This window comes from Pogoniulus pusillus, chromosome 15, assembly GCF_015220805.1.
Source record: "Pogoniulus pusillus isolate bPogPus1 chromosome 15, bPogPus1.pri, whole genome shotgun sequence".
In the NCBI taxonomy this organism is placed as follows: Eukaryota; Metazoa; Chordata; class Aves; order Piciformes; family Lybiidae; genus Pogoniulus; species Pogoniulus pusillus.
Genome location: NC_087278.1, coordinates 24,857,396 through 24,879,645, shown reverse-complemented (window position 1 = coordinate 24,879,645; position 22,250 = coordinate 24,857,396). Strand labels below are relative to the sequence as shown.

Below are 22,250 nucleotides of genomic sequence, written 5' to 3'. Positions count from 1 at the left end.
CTTGGCCTTTCCATGAGCCCCTCCACTTCCCTTAACACCTGTGATGTCTCTCCCACTGCTGCTGTTGTTGGCTTTACTGTCTCCTCGCCGTGTCTCTCACACCCTCCACCTCCCATGTTTCCCTCAGGAGATCCTCTGTCGATCCACCACTACTTCCATGGTTACTTGGCTGGCTTCACTGTGCGCCCTGGTAGCTTGGAGAGCCGGGAGGTTATTGAATGCCTGTATGCCTGCCGTGAGGGGCTTGATTACAGTGACTTCGACAGTCTGGGCAAAGGGATGAAGGTATGCCCACCTGCCCAGCTTGCATGGGTCTCCTCCACTCTCCTCCTCAGCCTTGTTTCCCAAAACTTTGCCTGCTCCCCCACCTTTCTCCTTTGTGTCTTTCTTAGCCTGGACTCTTGGATTTGCCAAAGGACCCTAAGCATTGTCTTCTCTTCCTCCTGTAGGTTCATGTGAACCCCTCTCAGTCCCAGCTCACCCTGGAAGGTGATGATGTGGAAACCTTCAACCATGCCATCCAGCATGTGGCCTACATGAACTCTCTGCGCTTCGCTACCCCTGGCGTCCGGCCGCTCAGGCTCACCACTGCTGTCAAGTGAGTGCACAACGCGGCACCTCGGGCTAGCTTCAGCAGGGCACTTCCCTTTCTCTGACTCAAGGTACACTGCTTCGCCTCTAACTGATGGCCTCAGAAAGGATAAAAGTCATCCTGAGAGTAAATACTGAAGTGTCCAAGCAGGTACTGTAACCCTGGGCTCTGTGCAGGTGGCAGAACTTCCACCTTCACTCAGGGTGTTTCAGACACATGGGCTGGTTTTCATCTTCTCTGTGCTGTGTCAGCATGACCCAGTGATGTCATTCCTGCCACCCTGCTCTGCCTTGCAGGGCAGGCTGTAGGGAAGCTGTAGGAAGACCACCAGAAACAAGCTGTTCCCTTCAGTGGCAGTGATGGGCAGGAAGTGTTTCTGTTAGAGTTGCTGGTGGAAGCTTAGGACAGCTGATGCTTTCTTCTGCTCTCCTTCAGGTGTTTCAGTGAAGAGTCCTGTGTCTCCATTCCTGATGTGGAAGGTTATGTTGTGGTGCTGCAGCCTGACGCTCCCCAGATCCTGTTGAGTGGCAATACCCACTTTGCTCATCCTGCTTCAGACTTGGAGGCTCCTGATGGAGTCCCCCTCTTCCCCAACCTCCAGATTACTTGCTCTATTTCTCACCAGGTGGAGGCCAAGAAGGATGAGAATTGGCATGGCACCGGTGAGTAGATTACTGGGTGAGGTGTAAGAAACCGGGAAGACCTTCATGAGCTGTTGTCCTGCAGAAGGCTCATTACCTGAAGGAGGAGACTTGCCAAGAGCAGAAGCAGGGCACATTGTCTGGCAGCATGTAGGCTAATCGCCTCTTATCCCTTCCTGCTCCTCCCTGCTCGCTCTCTACTCCTTTTTTTTTTTCTTCCCTTCTTCCCAGGCTTCATTCCTAATCCCTTCTACATTCCCCTTACACTTCCCTGTACTGAACCCAGCACTGAATGGACGTCCTGCCTGGTAGCCTCTTTACTCTTGTACTTAATCTCTTCCTGCTTCCTTCTCTTGCTTTCGTTATTTCCCCCCGCCTCTCCCCTCCCCCCAGTCTCTTCCTCCCTCAGCCATTCATGTGAATTCCCCGGTCAGTTTCCTCACACTCTGCAGTGTGTACCTCAGTTTCTCTCCATTGTCCTCAGATGATTTCTCTGCACTCCATGCTCTCAGTGGCCTTTCAGTTCTTTCCCATCTCCTGCTAATTGCTTGCAGTTTTCCATTCGGCATCTTCACCTCTCCTCACACAGTGCTGAGTTTCCTGACACAAAGAGCAGGTTTGGCTCAGCCATACTGCAAGCAGTTAGTCACTGAAGGTGGTTGTCATTTTAGAGATCAGATCCCAACCATGGTAACCAGCAGTGGTGAGACAGAGGAGCTTTCAAAGGCACTCAAGGTGTGGGAATGCATGGTAGAGAGGTTATTAGCACTGCACGGCCTGCTAACAGCTGTTCCAAAAGGAAATTACTTTGTTATGTGCATAATGAGAACCAGGGAGACTTCTTCCCCTGTGCTCTGCCCTGCTAGAACTACACCTGCAATACTGTGTTCAGTTTTAGGCTCCCCAGTGTAAGAGAAACAGGGATCTGCTGAGCGTCCAATGGAGGCTATGAGGATGATGGGGGACTGGAAGAATGAGAGCCCTGGGGATGTTTAGTCTGGAGAAGAGAAGACTGAGAGGGGACCTTATCAATGTCTATAAATATCTGAGGCGTGGGTGTCAAGATGAAGGGGCCAGGCTCTATTTGGTGGTGTCCAGTGACAGGAAAAGGAACAATGGGTACAAGCACAGGAGGTACCACCGCAGCATGAGGAGACACTTCTGTGTGGTGAGGGTGATGGAGCCTTGGAGCAGGCTGCCCAGAGAGGTTGTGGAGTCTCCTTCTCTGGAGACGTTCCAAACCCACCTGGATGTGTTCCTGTGTGACCTGCCCTAAGTGATCCTGCTCTGTCAGGAGGGGTTGGACTGGATGATCTCTGGAGGTCCCTTCCACCACCTAATACTCTGTGGTTCTCCAACACATTAGACTGGCAGTGATTTTACTCAAGGGCAGTGCTAGCCAGAGAAATCCCAGCCATGAGTACTTTCAGTGGGTACCACTCAGAGTGTGTTGTGCCTTTGCTGACCATTGCCTGCCTTTCTGGACTTGTCTTCTTTGCCTCTCAGTGACAGACACACGAATGTCAGATGAGATTGTGCACAATCTGGATGGCTGTGAGATCTCGTTGGTAGGAGATGACTTAGACCCAGAGAGGGAGTACCTGCTCCTGGATGGGGCACTGCTGCAGCAGCGGGGCCTGGAGCTTGTCAACACCTCTGCCTACCTGACCATCTCAGGTGAGTCCTCTCCTTGGCCACGGCTTCTGATTATACCTCTCACTGCTCAGGCATGGCTGGGAGAAGCACTCAGAGTTAAAGAGATGCTGGTGCAGTTTGTGAGGCGCTGAGAGGGGACCACTTGTCATTTTCTTCTTGCTTTCTCCTTGGGGCTTTGTGTTTTCAGGTGGCAGCAGCATTTTGTGTGATGTGCCTGGGCATGCCACATCCCACAGGCTGTAGACTGGTCCAACACTGTTCCCTTCCCAAAATTAACGAACCCAGCATTGCCTTGGAGACCTCTCTAGCTCCTAGTTGCTGCAGGGTTATGCCAGATGAGTTTGAAGCAGGAGCCTTCTGACCACACACCATTTCTCTCACCTCAGGTGTGGAGAGCATTGCAGTCTATGAGGAGATCCTGCACCAGGTCTCCTACCACATCAACCATGGGGCTGCACTCTATGAAAGGAAGTTTCACCTGTCCTGCACGGAGATGAACGGGCGCTACTCCAGCAACGAGTTCACTGTTGAGGTACCAGATCAATGCATGCACATAGGCGCTTGTGCATGCCTGGGGAGCAGGAATGCAGCCACCAGCACAGGGCTGAGTTGTTCTCTCCTCTCTGCAGGTGAACGTCCTCCACAACACCAACCAAGCTGCTCATCCCAACCACATGCTGAGTTCTCAGCAGTTCGTGCACCGAGGCCATCACTTACCCCCAGAGCTGTCTGGGCACAGTCTGGCAAGCACCCACAACAACCCAAGTATGTCACACTGTCTTTTGAAGCTGTTGCTTTAGGTCAGGAGGCTGATTTCTGGTACCTTGGTGGAATCTGTAGCATTTTCCCTGTTAACAAATTCTCATCAGACTGTCCTGTCCTGTCCTATTTGTCACTGGCAAATGGGCTGCAGTCTGTGTCAAACTGTGACTTAGAAGTTGGTGCAACAATCCTCCTCCTCTGCTGTGGTGTTCTCTTGGTGTAGAAGCAGTCTAAGATCTACATGTGAGGTCTAAAAAGAACAGCCCTAAGCTGGGACAATTTCAGTCAGAATCACAGAATCATTTCAGTTGGGAAAGCCCTTTAAGACCATCGAGTCCAACCACTCTCTGACGCTACCAGGGCTGGTGCTGCACCACACAATGCTGCTGTGTGGGTTTGGGAAATGTAATTTCAGAAAGAAGCTTCAACAGCAGGAGAGAAACAAAAGAGTCAAGATGGCCACTAGTCTAAAAAAGAAATGTGACTCAGAAGTAGTTAGCAAGGTAGAAAAATACAGAAGCTAGCACCACACAGCCATGAGGAGGATTCTTGGCCCCAAACCAGAGGAGAGAAAAGCCCAAAAGCCAGAGATTAGATTTGTTGGGTTGTCTTGGCAGCCACAAGCATGACTGCAGTCCAGCTGGCTCCTCTTAGGCTGTGAAAGCTCCAGAACTGTTACAGAGACCCTACATTGCTTTTAGTGCCCTGTTGGAAGGAACATGGCAAGCACCTCTGGCATGAGCTTTTGTTGCAGCTTCCTGCAGCTGCTGCTCCCAGGCTGGTCCAGTGCTGCAGCTGGTGCTGAGCCTCTCCAGAGACAGTCCACGTGTGTGCTAGGAGAGCACTGAAACTCAGCCTTTGCCAGATCCTTCCCCAGCTCTGAGCACAGCAGAAAAGTTGTCCCTGCTGTACAACAAATCCACAGAGGGCCTGGATAGATTTTTTTCCAGGCAAGGGGGTTAACTGGGCAGTCAGGGACTCAGCTTCCAGGCCTACAACAGAGGTGAGAGGTTGGCCTGAAGGCTTGAGTTTCAAGTTTTCTCATGTAGAGAAACCAGGGTTTGACTGTGGCAGTAGTTAGGAGGCCATCATTGCCCTCACTTCTGCTTTGTGCAAAGCAGACTTCTTTTGGCCTCCTTTCTGTATCGACTGCACTTTAAAAGTCATCCTAGTGCACTCAGGGGCTCACCCAGCACACGCTTCCCCCTCCCAGGAGAGGGAGACACATGGCTGCTGTGCAGTGAATTCTGCTGACTTCTGTAGCTAAAGGTGTGCAGAGTTACAGGCTGGGCTGATGAGAGAGGACACTTGACCTGTGAAAACACAGCAGCCAAAGGCAGGAACTGCCTGTGTGCAGGGGCACAGAAAAGTCAGGCTATGTGCCTGCCTAGACTAAAAACCTGAGCTCTGCTCAGGAGCACACATCGCTGCAGGCCAGCTTGGAAATGCATGCTTCTGTGACAGCTTGGAAATGCATGCTTCTGTGACAGCCTCTGACCATGCCCTCTCCTTTTCTTCCACAGTGGTCCCCAACGCTGCCACTGTCATCATTGTGGTGTGTGTGGCCTTCCTTGCACTCATGGTGATCTTGGGCATCCTGCGCATCCACTCCCTGCACCGGCGCGGGGCCGGCCAAGAAGGCTCTGAAACGGCCGAGGGGGGGCACACCAGCGCTGGAGGCAAAGAGAGTGACATGTTCTGGGACGACTCAGCCCTCACCATCATCGTCAACCCCATGGAGGTGAGGGGCAGCCGCAGTGGCTGGGGGCAGCGGGGTTGCTAGAGCCTTCCCTTACCCCTGTCTCACCTCCCCAGTCCTACGAGAGCTGCCAGCAGAGGGCAGCAGAGAGCGGCAAGGGCAGAGCTGCGACGCGCCCGGAGGAGGAGGAGGAGGACAGCACGGACTCGGAGACGCCCGACTCCCTGGACAGCTGCGACGTGGGTGACCGACACATGATGGGCAGAGGCGACGGCTCGCACCGCTACTAGCAGCTTCAGACCCGTCCCACGGCTCTCCCCCTGGACGTGGCTGGAAGGAGGAGGCTTCTCACTTGTAACTTCTTCCTCCGTGGTGTACCCATGCACTCCTCTCTTGTCGGTCATTTCTGCCTCCCATGGTCCTTCTCTTCTGCCATTCTCATTGTGGACATTCCTCACTCTCACTAACCCCCTCATCTGGCTCTCTAGGAACACGCGTCGGGGCCCTCGCACTCCACAGTGGCACAGTTCACACTGTGAGGATAAGGCAAGAACAGAAATGTGGACGGAGGAGACAGCCACGAGGCTCAGAGTGGGGTCTCCCCCACCCCTCCCCAGATACTCTCTCTCTATATATATATTGTATATTTTTTCAATGTTGTCATTCAAGGTTTATTCTTGTTTCATGCAAAAAGAAAAACCCAACAAAAAAAAATCACTGCAAGCTTGTGTGGCTTTGTAAAACTGTCACAACTGCCAGCTGGGCAGAGGGACGGGGGGGAAGGAGCAGGAGACAAAGCTGATTTTAAAATAAATGGATTTCAAATAAAGCCTGCAGGGGTCCTCCACTTTTTCACTACACCTAGGGAAAGAAAGTCAGTGTAGCCTCTCATGTGAGACTGGAGATTGTCCAGAACGTGGAGTTAGTGCAGTCACAGCCTTGTCTTGGCCGAGGGTTACAGTTTTTTATCATGGGACAAGAAAGAAACATCAGCCCTGACCCTACCCCTGCCTTCTTTGTAAACAGAATGTAGCCTTCCCCTGGATCACAGAATGGTAGGGGTTGGAAGTGACCTCAAAAGATCATCCACTCCAACTTCTCTGCCAGAGCAAGATCACCTAGGGTAGGTCACACAGCAACACATCTAGGTGGGTTTGGAATGGCTCCAGAGAGGGAGACTCCACAACCTCTCTGGGCAGCCTGCTCCAGGGCTCTGGCCCTCTCAGAGTGAAAGTTTCTCCTTATGTTCCCATTGAATCTCTTCTGCTCCAGCTTGCACCTGTTGCCCCTTGTCCTATCATTGGACATCCTTGAGCAGAGCCCAAGACCTGGGCCCAGGACCCCACAGAGGATGGGAAGGCAGCCCAGCCTGTCACCTGCAGCAAACTGGATTCTTGATGACAGAACACACAAGGCTTTGTCATACACGTGGTGTATCAGCAGTGGGGGGATAAACTCCCACCTTCATCCATCCTTTCACCTCACCCACTTTCTTTACCAGCACAAAAGTATTCTGCACACCAGGGGCTCCAGCTTGTAGCAGAACAGACCCAGCACTTCAGAGGGAAGGAGGGGATGGAAACAACAGACAATGGCAACGCGTGGCTGTGAACCCAGCAGCATGAGTTGTCAGGGCACTGTTTCATAGCAGGTTATGCTTCCTTCCCTGATGTACTTGCTCTGATTAGTCAGATCCTGCAAGATGGAACAGCAGCTGCCTGACACTGGGCACTGGCTGCAACACATTAAGGACTCTGCAGAAGATTCTCCATCAGGACATGTGCTGGCAGCCAAGACTGAGAAATCCTCCTCAGGGACAGGAAGGCAGCACAGCAGATGAGAGCGGAAGAGCCCCTCTGAAGGCACAAAGGTCTCAGCACAAGATCTCTGATTGCTGCAGCACTCTCAGGTGTCTCAGCTCTGGCCTGTCCTTGTGTCCAGCTGCACCCACACATGGTTGTTTCTGGGTCTGACAGAAGTCGATACACTGTGCCTGGTCTCTTACACTCGAACCTTTGTCTCCTTCCCAGCAAGTCCCATGTCCTGGTTTAGCACAGGGAGCTTACAGCAGGTGCTGTCAGACTAGTGCCCTGACATCTTGAAGCACCAGAGCCATCTGAAGTCTCCAGAAAGAAGAAAGGCTACGTTGTGCATAGTGGAGCCAAAAGCTTGGCACAAAGTAGTCTCCTGTCCTGAGAATGCTACGCCAGCTACCACTGTAAGCTGAAAATCACCACCTTGGAGCATGGAAACCGCCAAGTCCCAGCAGCATGAGGTCCCTGCACCTCCACAGCAGCCCTAGCCAGGTGCTACAGCAGGCTTACAAGGTGGAAGAGGCCAGCTGGATGATAAGTTCATAGGTAGCCATCATGATAGCTGCGTTTGGGATCTGTCGGATCAAGTGTGCCAGGAGCCCTCGGTACAGAGCCGAGGGCCCCTCCTCACGGGCCACAAGCTGCAGGGTCTGCACGAAGGAGCGGTACCGGGAGCCCTCTTCTCGAAGCCGCGTCCGGATCACCTCTGGAGAGACAAGGAGGGAATCTGCATCAACGGGCTGATCCTGCAGGCACGAGGAGGCCCACTGAGGGGAGCAGGAGCCAGGAGTGGACTCACTCACCGTGTGGATACGCAATGCATGAGGCACAGGTTTTGGAGAGGGCAGCAGCTCCCATTAGCCCAAAGAAATCCTGGCTGTTTGGTGCAAGGGTGAGCGGTGCAGACAGGGAATGGTGGCTGCTTCTCAGGTGCTTTTTCAGTGCTTCGTAGATGACAAAGTGTATGATGGTCTCTGACACCCCAGCGTAGGAGGCGGTGACGCCACGGTAAAAGCCGCGCAGCCCTTCCGTGCGGTACACGTGCACAGCACACTGCAGAGCACTGCTGGCCACCTCCCCTTTCACCCTGCAAGAGGAGGAGGGTTACAAGGGCACACTGAACTGAATTACTGCAGTGAACTGGTATGACTGCTCTCCAGCAGGCCGTGAAGACCTGTGTCCCAGAGACAGATCACAGGCTCCAAGCCATCCCCACCCTCAAACCAGGCCTGGTTTTACAGAGTGGCTCTGCACTGCCAGCCTGCCTTACCTGCCTTCCAGCTGCATCCTGGTCTTCACTAACCAGATGGGGTTGGTAAGCGTGGCAGAGGTAATGCCTGGAGAAGAGAAGATAACCATGAGTGCCAGGACCATGCTGACAGTTTGTGAGGAGGTGCCAATCTGTCAGCTCTGAATTTCGCCTGACAGGCTGCAGGCATTTGCAATGTAAGAATGACCTTGAGCTTCCCTGAGAGAAGAGATATTTAGGGCAGATGGATTCTCCACCCCAGTGCAGCCTTTGTCTGGTGGTAAATAACTCCTCTGCCTCCAGCATAACACTACCACAGACCATGAGGTTACAAAGAGGCAGGAACTAACAGAATAACCTTGCAAGAGTGGAAGATTCTATTAGAGAATGGGGATACACAAAGAGAAAGGATTCTGTGACTGCTCTCAATTCCCTATTGCCTTCTGAATGTAGCTCCTTTTCTGACCGAAGATGAAGTGGCAAAGATCAGATCCACGACTTGAAGAGATTATCCTCAGAGGAACAAAAGAGTGAGAAAATGTTTTGGTTACCCAAGGAACTCAGCGCTCCAGGTGTGGAGGAAGAAAATGCCAGAAGACAGAACAGGACTGACAGGAGCAGCAACAGGGAAGGAGTTAACCTTGCTTACACCTCAGACAGAAGGATCCCAGAAGCAGCTATCATGATGGCTACCTATGAATTTATTGTCCATCTGGCCTCTTCCACCTTGTAAGCCTGCTGTAGCACCTGGCTAGGGCTGCTGTAGAGGTGCAGGAACAAGCCAACCTCATGAGGTTAAACATGACTAAGTGCAGTGTCCTGCATCTGGGTCAGGGTAATCCCAAGCACAAGTTCAGGCTGGGCAGTGACTGGCTGGAGAGAAGCCCTGAGGAGAGGGACGTGGGGGTGTTGGTGGATGAGAAGCTCAACATGAGCCAGCAGTGTGCACTTGCAGCCTGCAGGGCCAACCAGAGCCTGGGCTGCATCGGGGGAAGTGTGGCCAGCAGGTTGAGGGAGGTGATTCTCCCCCTCTACTCTGCTCTGCTGAGACCCCACCTGGAGTACTGCATCCAGTTCTGGAGCCTCTATTACAAGAGGGATGTGGACATGCTGGAGCATGTCCAGAGAAAGGCCACTGGGTTGATCAGAGGGCTGGAGCAGCTCTCCTATGAGGATAGACTGAAAGAGTTTGGGCTGTCCGGTCTGGAGAAGAGGAGGCCTCGAGGTGACCTTCTTGTGGCCTTTCAGTATCTGAAGGGGGCCTACAAAAAGGCTGAGGAAGGACTTTTCAAGATATCAAGGAGTGACAGGCCTAGGGGGAATGGAGCAAAGCTGGAGGTGGGAAGGTTCAGGCTGGAAGTGAGGAGGAAGTTGTTCAGCATGAGAGTGGTGAGAGCCTGGAATGGGCTGCCCAGGGAGGTGGTTGAGGCCCCGTCCCTGGGGCTCTGGCCAGCTTGATCTAGGGTAGGGTGTCCCTGCCCACGGCAGGGGGGCTGGAATTGGCTGATCCTTGTGGTCCCTTCCAACCCTGACTGATTCTACGATCCCCTGGCTCCAATTTGGGACAGAAAAGGCTCACCTGCACAGGCTGCTGACAGCATGTGTACCTTCTTGGACTCAGGTGCAAGGACAGCATTCAGTCTCTCCTTAACACCAGAGTAGGCAGCAAAGTATATAGCCCTGGTTGGAAAGAAAAAAGAGGTTACAGCTCACCAAGAGAGGCAGAGACAGCATTGCTTGTGGGGTGTCACTCCAGCTTTTCTTGGGCCTAGCACAGCTTTGTCTGATGTGACATAAGGATTCATTTATGCTAGGCCCACAGCAATTATCTTCATCTTACAACTATGATCAGAGGGTACAGAAGATGTCTGTGTAAATGGCTGGCACAAGGAGCACAAGGGCCAGCCTGTGTTCAGTGTGGTCTCTTAGGCACCCACCCTCGTGAGGCAGGAGTCAGGGAGGGGAACTGGAACGAGGACATCACAATAAACGAGGAAGTGGTCCCTGAACTGCTGTGCCACTTAGGTGTACACAAGTCTGTGGGGCCGGATGGGCTGCACCCAAGGGTGCTGAGGGAGCTGGCAGACTGCTTGCCAAGCCACATTCCATTATTTACCAGAAGCCCTGGCTACCTAGGGAGGTGCAAAGGGACTGGAGGGTAGCAAATGTAACACCTATCTACGAGAAGGGCAGAAAGGAAGATCCAGGAAACTATAGGTCTGCCAGTCTGGCCTCGGTACCAGGGAGGGTTGTGGAGCAGGGCATCTCAAATGCCATCATATAGACAACAACCAGGGGATCAGGTGAAGTCAGCATGGGTTTATGAGGGGCAGGTCCTGCCTGACCAACCTGATCTCCTTCTATGACAAGATCACTCAGCTAGTGGATAAGGGAAAGGCTGTCAATGTTGTTTTCCTAGCCTTTGGTACTGCTCCCCACAAAATTCTTGTAGACAAATTGGCTACTCATGACTTGGCTGAGCACACTGCCTCCTGGATCAAGCACTGGCTGGACAGGAGAGCTCAATGGAGTTAAATCCAGCTGGCAGATGGTCACTAGTGGTGTTCCTCAGGGATCTGTGTTGGGACCACTTATTTTTAACATCTTTATTTACGACCTTTATTCAGGCACAGTGTCAACAGTACGTCTGCAGATGACACTAAGTTAGGTGGCAGTGTCGATTTGAAGGAGGGCAGAAAGGCTCTTAAGAGTGATTTGATTAGGCTAAGACCAGTGGGCCAATGTTAATGGGATGAGTTTCAACAAGGCCAAATGCCAGGTCCTGCACTCCAGTCACAACAACCTGAAGCAATGCCACAGGCTTGGGGCAGTGCGTCTGGAGAGCTGCCTGGCAGAAAGGGATCTGGGGGCTGTAATAGACAGGCAGCTGAGTACGAGCCAGCAGTGTGCCCAGGTGGCCAAGAAGGCCAATGGCATCCTGGCTTGTATTAAAAATGCTGTGGCCAGCAGGAGCAGGGAAGGGATTGTCCCCTTGTACTTGGCTCTAGTGAGGCCACACCTTGAGTACTGTGTTTGGTTTGTGGCACTGCAATACAAGAGAGATGTGGAGGTGCCGGAGCAGGTCCAGAGGAGGGCAATGAAGCTGTGGAAGGGCCTGGGGAATAAATCTTATGAGGAGTGACTGAGGGAGCTGGGGATGGTTAGTGTGAAAAAGAGGAGGCTGAGGGGAGACCTCATTGCTGTCTACAGCTACCTGAAGGAATATTGTGGAGAGGCTGCTGCTGATCTCTCTCACAGGTAATTGGAGACAGACCAACGGGGAATGGCCTCAAGCTGAGACAGGGTAGGTTTAGACTGGACATTAGGAAAAAGTTTTTAATGGAGAGAGTGGTCAGGCACTGGAATGAGCTGCCCGGGGAGGTGGTTGAGTCACCAGCCCTGGATGTGTTTAAGGGCCATTTGGATGTGGTGCTTGGGGATGTAGTTTAAGGTGAATCTTGTAGAGTAGGGTTATAGGTAGGACTTGGCGATCCTGAGGGGCTTTTCCAACCTGGATGTTTCTGTGACTCTGTGACAGACAGCACAGGACATGAGCTGTCTTCAGGGGCAGCACTTACCGGGAAGGAGCAACCCCAACAAGGTTTGGGCCCAGCCCTCGGAACAGGGAGCGCACACCTTCCTTCTCCAGGATGGCCCTGCAGGAGGGAGTGAGCACACAGTCAGCAGCACAACCAAGCTGGGGCTCTCATGTTCCTCCTCCTCTGTTCTAACAACTACTTCTTGTAACTTCCTCTCCCCACTTGCTATCTTTTTTTCTGCCCTACTCTCACCTTCTCTCCAACCACTTCTCCTCTCTTTCAGTCATTTCTTCCTGTTTGTGCTGATACCTTCACTCTGGGTCTCATCAAACCACTAGCTGAGAAATTTCTCACAGTCCCAACAGCAGCCTGGCAGACTCGGAGCTGGAAGCACAGATCAGCTGTCAGCAGACGCAGCTGGGCTCTGACAGCATTGCCTACTGCGCTTGTGTGACGCAGCCTCGGCTCCAGCGCTGCGACCATGTCTCTCCCCCCACCTGATGGCCAAAACGTCCCCACCTTTCTGCTAGCATTGCCCCATGCCTCTCACCTGAGCAGCTTGAGCACTCCGGGAGCTGGAGGGGTACTGCTCATCAGCCGCACGCTCATCCCTGGCAGCTGCACCTCCGAGAGGCACAGGGGCCGCAGCGCCAGCTGGGAGGACTGCAGACGTGTCTTCACCACCTCCAGGGGACAGGTCAGGATGGCTCCAGCTGTGCCACCACATCTAAGGCACAACAGCACATGTAAGAACGACCCCTGTGCAGGGCAGTAACTCTGACCCTGCTCATCCACAACCTCTCCTCTCTAGGACAGGAGGTTAGGTGCTCCTGCCTGCATCACACAATGACCTCCTGCTCTGACACTGATTAACACAATAAAGGCTTCAGCTTGGGTCATCTCCTGGCAGCCTTGCTCTGAAATGGCACTCGCTGTTTGAGACAAACAGACCCAAGTCCACAGGGACTGAGCAGACCCTCAGCTCAAAGCTGCTGATCTATGCAGTCAGAATTTCTCAGAGCAAGCATTTTTGCTGCCCAACCTTGCTGCAATGCCTTCTGATGACATCATCAGGCACTGCACCTCATGCTCCCCACAGCAGCACTGCCTCAGGAGGCAGCAGGAAGCTCTCACCCAACAGCCTGCCTGCGTCTTCAACCTGTAAGCCATTCAGCCCTGCATCTGCAAGGCCTCATAAGCAAGATCTGTATTTTCTGCTCACACTCAGGTTCACCTCCAGCCCCACCTGCCCTGACCTTTGGCAGACAGAAGCTATCTTTGGAACTCAGGAATCATAGAATCAGCCCCATCCACCAGAGTCCAGCCACACCTCAGCAACACTGAGAGGACATGAAGCCCTTTTGCACTTTCCACCACCCAGGGACAAGTCAAAACTGCTATGTTCAGTTCTCAGCTTCTGCCTCCTCAAATCCTTCGACTGACAACTCCATTCTAGAGGATGCTCAGTATCAGAAGGACTGTTTTGAGATGATTTTGCATGGAACAACCATGCATGAGGCTTTGATGACAGATTCACATCTGCTACAGCCAAATGATTTTGAGGCTTAAAAAGCCCCTCAATCTGCTCCAGAGAAAGAAAAGCCAAGCAAAGAACCCTAAGATACCAGGGAAGAATAAAGTACATCAACAGAATTACATATGATGGAACAGGGCAGCACATGGCTGGAATTGTGAAGAACTCTTCTGGAAAGGTCTGCAGAGCTCAGCATGCACAAGGCTGTTCCCACAGCCTTTGCTCCTGGGGCTTCTTCAGTTATTACTGCCTGCAGCTTAAGGGAACAAAAAACCAACAGAGGCCTGGATACTGCAATGAAGTCCAAAAGCTGAGGATCTGGCAGCTAGAAGGTTCTTCAGCTAACGATGCTAGCAACTAGTTACACCCCCCACACTGCCTGGCCAAGCCCTCTGCAGATTCCTGCAGTGCTGATGACTTGCACAGCAGCCAGTCAGCAGCAGTTTCCCTCAGGAGCTATGCTGAGCGGTGGGAGCCTGGGATTAGGTGGAAAATGATGAAAGACCTTTGCCCAAAAAGCAAGCCAAAGCAAAGCAGTAAATGTCCTGGCTCAGATTCTCTGGATGACCAAGCTGATCACACACACCAAGACAGCCCATGGAATGATCCAGGGGTCAAATGAGGCAGGAGCTTTTTTTATAGATGCCATGCTGATACTTCCCATGTGGACCACAATGTGGATTCAGGCATCCAAAGGTCCTGCTCTTTATCTCAGTTTCTACTAACTTGCCTGATACAAGCTCCAGGCTTACAGGCCTAGTATTTTCTTGGCCAGAAGGGTAGTTTCCACTTCAAAAGAGAATTCAGAGATTCACAGAATGGTTTGAGTTGGAAGGGATCTTGAAGATCATCCAGTTCTAACCCCCTGCCATGGCCAGGGACACCTCCCACTAGACCAGGTTGCTGAAGGCCCCATCCAATGGGGCCTTGAACACCTCCAGAGAGGGGGCATCCACCACCTCCCTGGGCAACCTGTGCCAGTGTCTCATCACTCTCACTGGAAAGAATTTCTTCCTAACCTCCAGTCTAAAACTGCCCTCCTCAAGCTTCAATTCATTCCCTCTCATCCTGCCACTACAAAGCCCTTGTATAAAGTCCCTCCCCATCTTTATTGTAGGCACCCTTGAATACAGTGAGAATACTGAGAACAGAAAACAATTTTAAAGGAAGTAGTAAGAGTTGAAGGAATGGTTACTCCTCAGTGTGGTGGTCATTGAATCAGCTGTCAGAGAGTGGGGGTGATGGGGGACCTCTGAGCCACTCCAACTCGACGGCCAGACCAGAGAGGATATTTGAATCACACTCCACATGATGAGATAGCTGCTTACATCATATGAAAGGCACAGGCCTCCAAAGTCCTTCTGTTTCAGAACAAATGGAGAATTACCTACTCCTGTCACAAAGAATTGGTTTTCAGCACAGAGCTAAGGAAGGCAAAACTGAGCAAACCCTCCTCAGAACAAACATGTCAGAATCAGCAGGCACAAGAGCTCCATGGCTACAGGTATCAGAAACAGCCGATGGAGGAGACTGCATGCATATAGGTTTAAATGCTTAACAAATGTTGGGTGTAGTGGTTTGGGTGTTCCCTGTCCCGTCCCCCCCCCCTTTAGAAATCACCCAGAGTAGACTCAGCCAGCTCTGGAAATTGAATGAAGCTTATATTTACAGCTTAGCACAAGATACAAGCAGATAGTTACAGTATATACAGTTATAGACAGAAATAGACAAGGTAAAAGGGAATACAGAAACACAACAGCCCTCCCAGAAACCTGAGTCCCCAGCAGGGGCTCTCAACCACCCTTCCACCTTCTCCCACCCCTCTCAACCTCACCCCAGTGCCAAGGAAGAATGGAGGTTCAGCCAGGGGGTTAAGAAGTAAAGTGGATTAGAGAAGTGCAGCTCAGCAATGCCCCAAGAAGAAGTGTGACTCCCTTATCTATGTTTGGATTCTTGTTCTTACACCTCTCAGCAAGCCTATGAGTGAAGCAGACGTCACCCTTGTTTGTCTTTCACAGCCTGTAATCTAGTTCTTCTCACCAAAACATTCTAGCTAGCTTCAAACTACTACATTGGGAAAGTGGGGAAATCTACTAGCCTAGAGGAGTTCTGATTTCTACTAGGACTTAGAAAGTGCATATTTGTAACGAGTTACTGGTGCTAAGTAAGATGATAGAGTTATTGTGACTTGAGATTTCTGCCAGAAGGGACCTTACAGACTTACAAGACACTCTGTACTGCACAGTCTTGGAGGGGCTCTGCACTACACTGTTGCTTTTCTTTTTATGGAACTTACCAAACAAAAGCTGGATTCACAAAGGCAACTTCACTTCAACTCTGCAAAAGTGAGCCTGATCTCACTGACCCACACTTAAAGCCTTAGAAGTGACTATGGCATAGGTAAGTGGATTTAAAGCAGACCACAAAGTCTCAAAAAGGGGAGAAAAAGGTACCAGCCCCACTCTTCTCCTGCCCTGAAACCAGCTGTCAGTAAAGGATCCAACTGCAGTGGTCCAGCAGAAGGCTAGAAATAAAATTTTAGAAGAGACCTAACAATTTCAGGTTTTTCCACCAACAGACAAGAGGAAACATTTTACCCTCGATAAAACCCATGGGTGACAAAGATTGTCACAATACCAAGCACAGCTGACTGGCAAACACTGAAAACCCACCAAGGCTGGGTTAACAAAACCAGACCCCTGAAGCCACTACTCTAGGAGCAATTCCTGAATATGATGAAGAGAGCAGCTGCCAACCAGTCCAAGATGAACTCCCAGAGCAAAGCAGTGGCAAAAAGAGCTAATCAAAGGAGGGAGGTAATTTTACCTCACAAAGTAGCACCTGCTCTCAGGTTTGCAAAGGAAAACTGGAGAAGTTGAGGTGGCAGAAAAAGAGGATGAATTGAGAGAAATATAAACCCCACCACTAAGATTCTTTCCATGGTCTTAACAAAACAGGAGAACACACACAGAGGTGAGAGAGTTTACAGTCACATTTTAGCCCTCCAAGTGTCAAGTGCTGCACTTTGGCCACAACAACCCCATGCAGAGATACAGGCTGGGGTCAGAGTGGCTGAGAGCAGCCAGACAGAGAGGGATCTGGGGGTGCTGATTGATACCTGCCTGAACATGAGCCAGCAGTGTGCCCAGGTGGCCAAGAGAGCCAGTGGCATCCTGGCCTGCATCAGGAATGGTGTGGCCAGCAGGAGCAGGGAGGTCATTCTGCCCCTGTACTCTGCACTGGTTAGACCACACCTTGAGTCCTGTGTTCAGTTCTGGGCCCCCCAGTTTAGGAGGGACATTGAGATGCTTGAGTGTGTCCAGAGAAGGGCGACGAGGCTGGGGAGAGGCCTTGAGCACAGCCCTACGAGGAGAGGCTGAGGGAGCTGGGATTGGTTAGCCTGGAGAAGAGGAGGCTCAGGGGAGACCTTATTGCTGTCTACAACTACCTGAGGGGTGGTTGTGGCCAGGAGGAGGTTGCTCTCTTCTCTCAGGTGGCCAGCACCAGAACAAGAGGACACAGCCTCAGGCTGTGCCAGGGGAGATTTAGGCTGAAGGTGAGGAGAAAGTTCTTCCCTGAGAGAGTCATTGGACACTGGAATGGGCTGCCCGGGGAGGTGGTGGAGTCGCCGTCCCTGGAGCTGTTCAAGGCAGGACTGGATGTGGCACTTGGTGCCATGGTCTGGCCTTGAGCTCTGTGGTAAAGGGTTGGACTTGATGATCTGTGAGGTCTCTTCCAACCTTGGTGATACTGTGATACTGTGATTTAGGCTAACCAAAAACTGAGATGGCTTGGAAGTTGGACTGGATGGTCTCTAGAGGTCTCTCCCAACCCCTACAATCACATGAAGATCTTCACTTAAGAAGAGCAATGCTAGGTCAGGCAAATCCGCAGCTCACAACTATTCTGCCCAGGACACCGGCACATAAAGATCACCTACAGAAGAGTAGGAGAAAAACTCAACTCCCAATATTCTGGAAGCATGCCACAGTTTTCAGCTCAGGGATCTCCTCAACCTGCTCCAACATACTCAGTGCAAAGCTGCACAACAGCCTTCAATGCAGTCTTTTTCATTCATATTTTTAAATGCTTTCTGGACACGTAAAATGCTTTCACCTCCCAAGATCCTGTGGCCAGAGCCCCAGAGATTAACGGCTCCCTGTTGTGGCCGTTTGAGCTGATCCTCTAGCTCAGACATAGGGGAGAGATGAACATTCCAGGGATAGGCCACATAAATGGCAACAATAGATAAATTAATGTAATTTCATTGGAGCATCAAGAACTTAATGTCTAGAAGCACAGTTTGTTCTCCCCCTTCTCCCGCTGGCTTCGGCTGCTTCAGCTTCGCCTATCTTCCCCGGCTGCTGTTTTGGCTGCTGCTGCTTCGCCACCGCTTGACCCCTCCCCCATCTCCCTTAAGGTTATTGTATTGTTTTTTGTTTCCCTTCCTTCCTTCTCTAGTTATTATATCTCTTTACATTGTTATAGAATCATAGAAGCATAGAATCAACCAGGTTGGAAGAGACCTCCAAGATCATCCAGTCCAACCTAGCACCCAGCCCTAGCCAGTCAACCAGACCATGGCACTAAGTGCCTCATCCAGGCTTTTCTTGAAGACCCCCAGGGACGGTGCCTCCACCACCTCCCTGGGCAGCCCATTCCAATGCCAATCACTCTCTCTGTGAAGAACTTCTTCCTAACATCCAGCCTATACCTACCCTGGCACAACTTGAGACTGTGTCCCCTTGTTCTATTGCTGGTTGCCTGGGAGAAGAGGCCACCCCCCACCTGGCTACAATGCCCCTTCAGGTAGTTGTAGACAGTAATAAGATCAGCCCTGAGCCTCCTCTTCTCCAGGCTAAACAGGCACAGCTCCCTCAGCCTCTCCTCAAAGGATTTGTGCTCCAGGCCCCTCACCAGCTTCGTTGCCCTTCTCTGGACATGTTCCAGCACCTCAACATCTTTCTTGAAAATACAATTTCATCTTTCCCTGACTTTCAAAAAAGAAGGGGGGTTTGTGTTGTGAATTTTCTTCCTGGGGGAGGGATCAGCCTAAACCCGGGACACCTATGCTCTTGTTGAACAGGTTTAGTTTGATGGTTCTCAGTTTTTCTAGTAGAAGATAAAGTGAACAAGTGTTCCTTCATCAATGAGATCCATTTCATTGGGTAAAATGATATAAACTACACACTGCAGTAATAACCACAAAATGGTTTAGGTTGGAAGGGACCTCAAGGATCATCCAGTTCCAACCCCCTGCCATAGGCAGGGACACCTCCCACTAGAACATGTTTCTCAAGGCCTCATCCAACCTGGCCTTGAACACCTTCAGGGAGGAAGCATCCACAACCTCCCTGGGCAACCTGTGCCAGTGTCTCACCACCCTCACTGTCAAGAACTTCTTCCTAACATCTAGTTAAATCTCCCCTCTGTGTGTTTAAACCCATTACCTCTCATCCTGTTGTTACAAGACCTTGTCAATAATCCCTCCCCAGCCTTCCTGTAGGCCCCTTCAGATACTGGAAGGCTCTTGGAAGCTTCCTCTTCTTCAGGCTGAAGAGCCCCAGCTCTTGTAGCCTGTCCTCATAGCAGAGGTTCTCCAGCCCTCTGAGCATCTTCATGGCTCTCCTCTGGACTCGCTCTAACAGTTTGATGTCCTTCTTGTGTTGAGGGATCCAGAACTGCACAGAGTACTCCAGGTGAGTTCTGGCGAGAGCAAAGGGAGAGAATCCCCTCCCTCACCCTGCTGGCCACACTTCTCTTGCTGCAGCCCAGCACACGGTTGCTATCTGGGCTGCGTGTGCACACTGCCAGCTCATGTTGAGCTTTTCATCAACCTAGACCCCCCAGGTCCTTCTCCTCAGGGCTGCTCTCAGTCATTCACCACCCAGCCTGTATCTGTGCTTGGGATTGAACTTCTTATCCACCTGTTATTAATTTTATTAATCTCTTGGGTTTTAAGTAAGGACAATGACTTAACTGGACACAGACTGACAAGGCTCCCACTATCCAAGCTCTTACATAGACTTTTTTTCAGGAGCTCAAGTGGAAACTGAGGATTAGCTAAAAAATATGAAAAATATTTTAGGATAGGCTAAGCTGTAGTGGCTGTACAGCTCAAAAGACAAATAAAAGAGAGCAACAGATGCAAAATCACTCTAGGAACAGAACAAGTGCATCTAAGCACATACCAGCAGTGCAACAACTGCATTAGCTGCAGAAGATGGGAAAGTCACTAATTAAGAGCAATTAAACGCTGTGGATTATTGCACATGCTACACTGAGGTCCTCACTGCCACAGGCACTCCAACAGGATGGTGGAATTTGGAAAGAAGTTAGGTGGCTCTCGGGAAAGTGGCATTCAATAGCTCCAAGTGCCAAGTGCTGCACTTTGGCCACAACAACCCCATGCAGAGATACAGGCTGGGGTCGGAGTGGCTGGAGAGCAGCCAGACAGAGAGGGACCTGGGGGTGCTGATTGATACCCACCTGAACATGAGCCAGCAGTGTGCCCAGGTGGCCAAGAGAGCCAGTGGCATCCTGGCCTGCATCAGGAATGGTGTGGCCAGCAGGAGCAGGGAGATCATTCTGCCCCTGTACTCTGCACTGGTTAGACCACACCTTGAGTACTGTGTTCAGTTCTGGGCCCCCCAGTTTAGGAGGGACATTGAGATGCTTGAGCGTGTCCAGAGAAGGGCGACGAGGCTGGGGAGAGGCCTTGAGCACAGCCCTACGAGGAGAGGCTGAGGGAGCTGGGATTGGTTAGCCTGGAGAAGAGGAGGCTCAGGGGTGACCTTATTGCTGTCTACAACTACCTGAGGGGTGGTTGTGGCCAGGAGGAGGTTGCTCTCTTCTCTCAGGTGGCCAGCACCAGAACGAGAGGACACAGCCTCAGGCTGCACCAGGGGAGATTTAGGCTGGAGGTGAGGAGAAAGTTCTTCACTGAGAGAGTCATTGGACACTGGAATGGGCTGCCCGGGGAGGTGGTGGAGTCGCCGTCCCTGGAGCTGTTCAAGGCAGGACTGGACGTGGCACTTGGTGCCATGGTCTGGCCTTGAGCTCTGTGGTAAAGGGTTGGACTTGATGATCTGTGAGGTCTCTTCCAACCCTGACGATACTGTGATACTAATTAAGAGCAATTAAACGCTGTGGATTATTGCACATGCTATACTGAGGTCCTCACTGTCGCAGGCACTCCATCAGGGTGGTGGAATTTGGAAAGAAGTTAGGTGGCTCTCTAGTCAAGAGAGCTCTGCAGCTGCTCAGCAAAGTGCAGAGGAGCAAATCTGCTGCGTTAGGACATAAGCTGGAAGCTCACTGCTTTGAGACTTAAATGACAAATGCTTTCTAAAGAGAGGAATGGAGAAAGGACTTGTTCAAGGGCACTCTGCAAGTTCAGAGGCCCTGCCGAACGCCTGACTCACCAGAATCGGCTGCACTATTTAAAGCCAGAGAAGACATGCAGGAATGTCAGCCACGCGAGGGTGAAGGGCTGCCTGCCCTCCGAAAGGCAACGATGCTCCACCATTTGCTCCGCTGGGAAGGCCTCACGACGCCGTTCATTCCCCATTCAGCACCCCACCTCCCCCACCCCCCAGGCCCCGAACTCCAGCTGAAGGCCCCACGACAGCCAGGGGAGCTCCCTTTCGTAACATTCACGCCGCCGCGGCGTGCCACCAGCGCCTACATCTGACTGCGGCCCAGCCAAGGAAAGGCGGGTGAGGGTGGCGTGGGGCACAGCAGAGCGTCCTCCCTCTCCCCGCCGCCCCGGCTCTTTGCAGCCACCGCTCGAGTGCCGCCACACCGCTCCCGGCGCAAAGTGCAGCTGCGACTCGGGCGGGCACACCGCGGCGAGGCCACGTCGGGACGGCGGCCCGAGAGGGAGAGGAGCAGAGGATGGCAGCCGAGGCTCGATCCGGAGCTGCCCCGGGGAGCTCCCTCCACCGTAGCCGCGAATCCCGGGGAAGGAGGGCGGGTGGCTAGCCCGGTAAGGCCCCGCACCCAGGGCAGCCTCGGGCCTCCCCGGCGGCATGTCCTGGGGCAGGGACCTCTACTCACCCTCCGGCGAGCAGGTGAAGAAGGATACTGTGCTGCGGCATGGCCGACTCTCAGCCGCGCTATCACCCACGCTCCGCGCCGCCGACTGCCGCCCGGCGCGGCCGCGCCCCGCGCATTGGCTCCCCGGCGGCCGGAGGAGGCGTCCCGGCGGCGGCAGCGGGAGGGGCCGGGCGGCAGGGTTCGTGAGGTCAGAGCAACGAAGGGACGGGGCTGTCAAGGCCAGGAATGAATGGATGAAAATTAGCAGCACATGGGCGTTAAAAAAATAGTGAATAAGTGGTGCCAGACCGTAGGTCTAGAGAACAAGGAGGTAAGAAAACGCTTCAAAGAGAGCATGTCGCTAAACGGACATTTGCCAGAAGAAGTGGGTTTGGTGGTTATAGGCTAACTGTAGTTATTTAACTCAGTGAAGCAGTCTCCGTTTTTGTCACTGGACCCCGTCAGGCCCAGGACCTTCAGCAGAGTGCTGGCTATCACCAAACTCAAGTGATTTTTCAGGTGGAAAATCAGTGTCCCTTTGCCGTCACACGTGTAGAAGGGTGGAAGCTGCGAAGGAGCTGGCATTTCTGCGGTTTATCTGCAGCCATCACACACTTCAGCAGCTAAACGCCGGCACTTCTAACCTGTTGCTGCCAGCAGCACCATTTTAGTGACCCCAAAGCAAGTAGCAGCAGCTACCCATCAGCCAGCCGAGCGAGTGCCACTC

At 52.1% G+C, this 22,250-nt stretch overlaps 2 protein-coding genes across 2 annotated transcripts in view; one reads left to right on the top strand and one right to left on the bottom strand.

Annotated features, from left to right (window-relative positions):
* CLSTN3 (calsyntenin 3) overlaps window positions 1-6,179 on the top strand; it is a 17,718-nt gene extending 11,539 nt beyond the window's left edge. Inside the window, exons 11-18 of the mRNA XM_064155836.1 lie at window positions 128-285; window positions 450-598; window positions 1,028-1,254; window positions 2,740-2,910; window positions 3,276-3,421; window positions 3,519-3,654; window positions 5,175-5,392; window positions 5,467-6,179. Coding sequence (XP_064011906.1) covers window positions 128-285; window positions 450-598; window positions 1,028-1,254; window positions 2,740-2,910; window positions 3,276-3,421; window positions 3,519-3,654; window positions 5,175-5,392; window positions 5,467-5,640 — 1,379 coding nt within the window. The 3' untranslated portion in view covers window positions 5,641-6,179. The remainder of the gene's footprint in view (window positions 1-127; window positions 286-449; window positions 599-1,027; window positions 1,255-2,739; window positions 2,911-3,275; window positions 3,422-3,518; window positions 3,655-5,174; window positions 5,393-5,466) is intronic.
* On the bottom strand, window positions 5,997-22,250 carry LOC135182077 (solute carrier family 25 member 33-like). The gene is made up of 7 exons (XM_064155842.1): window positions 21,545-22,250; window positions 12,503-12,679; window positions 11,992-12,069; window positions 9,993-10,093; window positions 8,435-8,501; window positions 7,968-8,251; window positions 5,997-7,870 (listed from the first exon to the last, which is right to left on the bottom strand). Exons 1-7 carry the CDS (start codon window positions 21,583-21,585, stop codon window positions 7,671-7,673), a joined length of 948 nt encoding a protein of 315 aa, XP_064011912.1. The 5' UTR covers window positions 21,586-22,250; the 3' UTR covers window positions 5,997-7,670.

Bases quoted from the DNA above. Each gene is read 5' to 3' on its own strand.
- LOC135182077 (XM_064155842.1), bottom strand. From the start codon at position 21,585: ATGCCGCAGCACAGTATCCTTCTTCACCTGCTCGCCGGAGG. The intron at 10,094-11,991 runs GTAAGTGCTGCC...CTTTCCAACCAG, and splicing joins GTTGGGGTTGCTCCTTCCCG to GGCTATATACTTTGCTGCCT. The intron at 7,871-7,967 runs GTGAGTGAGTCC...TTGTCTCTCCAG, and splicing joins ATGCATTGCGTATCCACACG to AGGTGATCCGGACGCGGCTT.